This window comes from Myotis brandtii, unplaced genomic scaffold, assembly GCF_000412655.1.
Source record: "Myotis brandtii unplaced genomic scaffold, ASM41265v1 scaffold760, whole genome shotgun sequence".
Taxonomy (NCBI): Eukaryota; Metazoa; Chordata; class Mammalia; order Chiroptera; family Vespertilionidae; genus Myotis; species Myotis brandtii.
The window spans coordinates 842,271-848,625 of record NW_005371038.1 but is presented as its reverse complement, the minus strand read 5'-3'; the positions used below and the strand labels follow the sequence as shown (position 1 = coordinate 848,625).

Below are 6,355 nucleotides of genomic sequence, written 5' to 3'. Positions count from 1 at the left end.
GCCAGAGCGCGGTGACACACAGAAAGCCAGTTCAGAGCTCTCACATAGATGCGGTGGTTAAGCGGCTCCTCAGGAAACAACGCCAGCAGAGTTGTGTTATCCTGGTGGCTAACCAGCATTCCTCCTGCCCGAACAGCCACGCTCAGTCAGTGGCCTCGCAGGGAGAAGGCCAGTCCTCTCCATGGGGTCAGTTTGTGTTGGTTGTCCCTGAAAAATGCCTGGTTAAGGGATATATTCATTGAAGTCGATTTTATTAAAGGTACATCTTTTTGTCTTTTCTTGAATAAGAACATCCTAAATAGTTAAATGCTGTGTGCACCTAATCTGTGGGTGATTCAAACACAGAGAGAAGAGTTTGTCAGGACGGGGAGGGAGCCGCCACGGTCAGCAGCTTGCGGTGTCTGGATAGTAGTCTCCTGGGAGGTCACAAGGTCGTGGTGCCAGGGCCTTGCTGCTGTGGCGTCACTTTCCCGAGAATTCACACACGTAGAGGTCGTGCTCCTGGGAGGCACGCTGCCTGAGGCACACGGGGTGCACGGTTTGGATCTCAAACAGTGGGCTTAGGGAGCCAGGCCCCGCACTGGTCAGCGCAGTGGCTCGGGCCTCTCAGGGGTCCCCACGCACTTGGTGGCTGCCTCGGCAGTTTTGCTCCACCCAGAGGTGCCTGAGCTCTGGCTGGCGGGGCTGGCCACCGTGGTAGGGGGTCCACACCGGCCCTGGCAGCGCGGCACCACACTGAGGGAGACGTGCTCAGGGTGTGTCTGGGCTCAGAAATGCCTAATGCGCCCCCTCTCCCCAGAGGTGCAGCTGGCGCAGTTTCACCAGCCGGGCATCTTCAACTACTCGGCCCTGCTGCTGAGCGAGGACGAGGACATCCTGTACGTGGGCGCCCGGGAAGCCGTGTTTGCTGTGAGCGCACTCAACGTCTCCCAGAAGCGGCACGAGGTATGGCCCGGGCTCCCTGCCCCTGCGATTTGGGCTGCAGACCCTTCCAGTGTTTCCTCGAATCGGCACACGGCTCCTCCCCGGGCGTCAGGCCCCTTCCTGGCCATGCTCGCCGCGTGGCGGGGCCTCCCAGGCTCCTGTCCGTGGGCCTCGGGCCCTGTCATCCGGAAGCTGCCTTCCTGCTCTGTGTCCACACAGCCCCAGCTCAGGTGTCCCCCACATCCTCACCGGGAACCACCTCTTTTCAGCTGGGGTTTTTGACGTTATTGAGGAAGATCTTAAGGGTGCACAGGAGCAGAGGGAGTGCTGTGACGGACCCTCCACCCACCCGGCTCCGCGGGCAGGGCTGCCCCTGTCCTCCCCCACATCCCCACCCCCCACTCGCTCCACGTGGCTTTGAAGCAAAACCCAGACAAGGGTCTTCATCTTCTAAGTGTCTCCCTGGAAAGGACTCCTTTTTTTCAAAATCACCAAAATCCCATGATCACATCCAAAAATCAGTTCAGCTCCAGGCGCGCTCAGAGTGACCGTTGAGTTTGAGTCCAGTGGCGATCAGAGTGCCCCGCACTCTGTCCTCGGGCCGCCCCTTCCCTGACCGCCCTGGGTCCCCCACTGGGAGAGCCACCGCAGCCCTGTGGGTCCCCGGCCGCCGAGGCAGGTGCTCCTCCCGGCTCGACCGCTGCAGCCAGAGCACCTGTATATCAAGGATGTGAAACGGGACTTTCCAAAGTTCTCCTTCTCCATCTGTGAGCCAGAAATTGCCCTTAAAGGGGAAATGGCCCAGCCAGTGTGGCTCCGAGGTTGAGCGTCAACCCAGGAACTCCACCCCCAGTAGGGGTGCGTGCAGGAGGCCTCTGATCGGGATGTCCCTCTCTCATCGATGTTTCTATCTTTCTATCCCTCTCCCTTACCCTCTCTCTAAAAAAAAAAAAAATATCAATAAATAAAGGGGACATGCCTGTCGCCAGCTAGTCGTGTCTTTCTAAAGGGAGACTGAGTTTTTGATTTTTTTAAGAAGATGACCATGGACTCGTGGATTTAAACGTGTTTGAAGCCCCTTGGTCGTCGGCATTCATTCGGGACCTCACTTGAGGCCCAGCCGGCCCCCTCCCTGACCAGGCCTCTCCGTGGCCCGAGAGGCCTTAGTGTTGGGGTACCTTTCTCAGTCTCGGACACCAAGGTGGCCAGGTCCGTGTGTGTACTTCCTGCTACACGGCACTCCCTTTATGCCTTGTTTTGTGTTGTCTTAATCTCCACAGTCTAGCGTGGTGCCAGTCTCTGTCTGACACGTAACTGAGCTTCTGGGCACTGCCCTTCGCAAGTGAGGTGCAGGTGTGGCCCGCGGGTGCTCGGGCCGGGCTGGCCTTGCTCTGTGGCATCGCCGAAGCCCCAGGGCGAGGGAGAGGCCGCCGGGCCTCCTCTCCGCAGAAGAGGAAAAAGTGGGAGCCACATCCGCGAGCGAGGTCACGTCCGCCATCTTCCACAGAGATGAGGAGGCGGTTACCTGCATCTTCATTTCTGAAGGCGCTGCTGTTGGAAATGGGACTCGATCCTGCTTCTGTGTCCGAGCGGCTCCGTTTCTCTGAGAACAGGGGCCGCTGGAAGCCGTTAGTGCGGAGGGCACCCGGTTCACTCAGCCTCCAGGACGGGACGACGGCCCGCTTTGATTCTCGGGGCAGAAATATATGTATTTGACATCGATCCTGGACTAGCACTCGGGGAGATGGGACAGTGTGGGAAGGAGAGGCGGGATGGAAGCCCCGGGCCTGGCTCTCCATCTGGGGGCCAGGGACCGCTGCTCACCGCCGCCTGGTGTGAGAGCAGGAGCCGGTCCATGCGGGTGCGGCTGCCCTGCCTGTGAGCCGTGCAGACCCGATCCCGCCCGTGCGGACAGTGCGGACAGGGAAGCAGCCTCAGGGCTTCTTCCCTGGGACTCTGGAGTCGCTGTAAATGGAGTGAAAGAAACCCTCCTTGACGTTTGGAAGCACCTACAGTTTAGCTTGTTGATGGGTGTCACCCGCCCCCTTGCAGAGGCGTAGGGTCCGTTCCTGCTTGCAGTGAGTAACGGGCTGGGAGCCGAGGGTCCCGGTCAGAACCCTCCCGGCCTCCGTCCGCTCTCGGCCCACGTGCCGTCTCGGATTCCCCTGTCCGGAGGCGTCGGCCCTGCCCTGCTGCTTCGTAAACTGTGTTCTACGCCAGCGTCTGCTTCCAGACGGGGCTGCGCACTGAAGTGACTCCCATTCCCCCAACAGGCATATTGGAAGGTCTCAGAAGATAAACAAGCCAAGTGCGCAGAAAAGGGAAAGTCAAAACAGGTAATTTTTTTTGCTACAAAAGCCCAGGTGAATGCCTGGCCGTCTCAGTCTGGACACTGCTGCTTCTGGAATGCAGCCTGGGGGTTGTGTCAGGTCTCCCACGACTCACCTACCCCTGTTCCCAAACTGGGTCCCTCAAAGAAAGAATCAAACAGAGTGGGATTTGAGAAATACTTTTTAAAGTTGAACTGAATTGAAATTATTCATGGGGCCTAAAACTTGGGCTGTGGAAAGGGATTTCTGGTGCCTGGGGGGTTGCCATAGGACTCCTGGATTTGGGGCAGCTCTCATCCCTCGGGAATCTGCCCTCTCCAGGAGGCCTAGCACCTCGGAGTGCTGGCCGTGCAGGGAGCACGGGCCGAGCTCAGGTCGGGCGCTCTGGGTTACCCCACCCCCCGGAGCTGGGCAGGTGTCAGTCTCCGGGTCTCAGAGCCCCACCTGCTTTGGTAGTTGGTGAGGACAGCTGAGCTGGTTATGGTAAATTTCAGCAGTTGTTGGCTATTTTCAAAACAAAACTTTTTTTATAAAAAGGCCAGTGTTGTTTTTTTGCTAAACATTTTTAGCAAAATGCTACATGCTTCCACTGAAGTCGCTGCATCTAAAGTTACTCTGTGCAGGTTGCGCTGTGGTAACAGCGTCACAAGGAGTTGTCTTCGAGCTGAATTACAGCGCGCCCTGCCCACGGGTGAGGCGCACGGTCCCTCCCGGCTCCTGTCGGAGGCCACGAATTACCTCCAACCAGATCTAAAGCCGTCACAGCAAAACAGCTTCCCTCTTGGGCATAATTTCAGACGACAGCACATACAACCCCAGCACATTTCACCTAAAATAGCGGGTGGGCGCTTAAGTGGCACCTGGCTTTCCCGCGGCCTTTCTGATGTGGCGCCAGGCTCGGAGCCCTCCGCAGGCCAGCCTCTCCCCTGGGCTGGGCAGCCGGACACAGCCCATCCCCAAGTGCCATTTCCAGTTTCATGGGTTTGGGTGGGAGGGTGGGTGAGGGAGCTGCACAGCGTGCCCCCTGCAGGCCTGGCACCAGGGCATGGTCTGTGTTCAGTGAGCATAAGCACTTCCTGTGGGGAGGTCAGCTTTCACTGCCTCTGTGGCCAGCCCCTCTCTTCTGGGTACAAATTAGCAACTGCAGTGACGCCTCCTGGCACCTGACAGCCAGCCTGTGGGCCCTGCAGAGAAAAGCACTCAGTCCAGCAGCAGAGGGGGTTCGCCCGGGGCGGGACAGGGTCTCTGCACCTGCTCTCCCTGCAGCTGGCAGGGCGGGGCTGGTGCGGGAAGATCGGCACTGCGGCTCGGTGAGAGGGCACAGTCAGTGCACGGGCGGAGCTGCGTGTCGGGGAGCCCGGGTCAGCACCTTCTCGGCGGGTTCTGAGCTCGGAAGTGGGCGGTGCCCCCAGGGTGGATGTGGAGGCGTCCGGTGGAAGCTGGTTGTGCATTTTTCTTTCTTGTAGACCGAGTGTCTCAACTACATCCGAGTGCTCCAGCCGCTTGGCACCGCTGCCCTGTACGTGTGCGGGACCAACGCCTTCCAGCCGGCCTGTGACCACCTGGTGAGGCCCGGCCCCGGCCAGCGTTGAAGCAGAGCGGGCTCCGCAGGCCCGGGGGCTGCCTTCTGCACGACAGAGGCTGTTCCAACTCCAGGCTCTGCCTCCCTTGGGCCTGGAGCCCTGTCTGCAGACGGTCATGATGAGGGTGTGGGGAGGGCTCCTGACTGGCTCCTGAGGGTGTCAGAGCCAGGAGCGGGCGGGCATCAGGCCGCACATGCGCCTCCCTCGGTGCCCTGACAGCGCGTCTGAAAGTAACGCCGCAGCAGAGATGCCTCGTCTGACAGATGCAGACATTCGAGGACTCTTTCTTTCCATTCAATTGCAGGACCTGACGTCTTTTCAGTTTCTGGGGAGAAACGAAGACGGCAAAGGAAGATGTCCCTTTGACCCGGCACAGAGCTACACGTCTGTGATGGTCGGTGAGTCGTGCGGTGGCTGTCACGGGCAGGGCTGTGCTGGCAGCTGAGGCGCACACAGGACCAGGACGCAGCGCCTCCCCTTCTCGGGTCCCCTGCGTCCCTCCCAGAGTCCCCATCCTCAGAGGGTGCCGGCGCCTCTGCAGAGACCCTGCTGGGCTCCTGAATTCATTGCCCAGAGGAGAGCAGCCCCACTCGGCCCAGCACGGCTGCCCAGGCCATCCTGTGCTGTTTGTTCGGGTCCCCTGGCCCCGTGGCCACGTGGGGTCGCACTCCCATTGAGGGGAGGGTGGTGGCTGAGCCCTGGAGGGTCTCACACGGAGGCAGGGAGGCCCTGTGCCCGCGTGCGCCTCTGTCCCTGACTCATAAAGCAGTTTAACAAGGAGCCTGAGACTGTCCGTGTCAGGAAAGGAGCTGACGCAGGCGCAGTGCCGTGTGTCCGGGCGGAGGAAAGTGAGGTGTAAGGCCCCCCGCCCCCCAGCACCATGCTGACGCCCTTCTCCTCTCCTCCTGGGCCCGAAGACGGAGAGCTTTACTCTGGGACGTCATACAACTTTTTGGGAAGCGAGCCCATCATCTCCCGGAATTCCTCCCACAGTCCTCTGAGAACGGAGTACGCGATACCTTGGCTCAACGGTAAGAAGCAGCGGGGTCCCTGAAGGTGTGTGTCCACTCAGGCAGCCGCCTCGCCAGGACTGCCCCACATGCTATATTTCTAGAACCTTCCTTCGGCTCGACCTCATGTGGGCCCCGCGCTCTGGTCCTGCTCGGGCTGCACAGCCAGCCTCCGGGGCTTCATGGCGTCTCCACGGAGCAACTGTAAGGCTGTGTAAGGCCACCTCCTCCCTCTCCCCCCCCCCCCCCCGGGACATGCATCGGCTTTCATAGAGCGGGCTCTGAGGGCAGTGGGAGCTCAGGCTGGCCAGATCGGCCTGGGGTGGGATCGTGTCACCCTCGGTGGCACGTGTCCACGTCACAGTCATGGAGCGGGTGGCTCGAGGCCACTCACGAGGCCTTTCTCGTGGGCGCCGGCCAGCAGGCCTGGGCCCTGAAGCCTCCTGGACTCTCAGCTGGACTCGGAGAGGCGGGCGGGCTGAGGGACAGCGGCTCCTCCTCCGTGCGG

General features: G+C 60.4%; 1 protein-coding gene across 5 annotated transcripts in view; it reads left to right on the top strand.

The window, feature by feature from the left end:
• The window catches only part of SEMA4D (sema domain, immunoglobulin domain (Ig), transmembrane domain (TM) and short cytoplasmic domain, (semaphorin) 4D), an 89,596-nt gene that overhangs the window by 57,255 nt on the left and 25,986 nt on the right, over window positions 1-6,355 (top strand). For all 5 annotated transcript variants that reach the window (XM_014530688.1, XM_005883087.2, XM_005883088.2 and 2 more), the window contains 5 exons: window positions 800-945; window positions 3,198-3,260; window positions 4,721-4,819; window positions 5,142-5,235; window positions 5,755-5,868. In XM_014530688.1, the coding sequence (XP_014386174.1) occupies window positions 800-945; window positions 3,198-3,260; window positions 4,721-4,819; window positions 5,142-5,235; window positions 5,755-5,868 (516 nt within the window). The remainder of the gene's footprint in view (window positions 1-799; window positions 946-3,197; window positions 3,261-4,720; window positions 4,820-5,141; window positions 5,236-5,754; window positions 5,869-6,355) is intronic.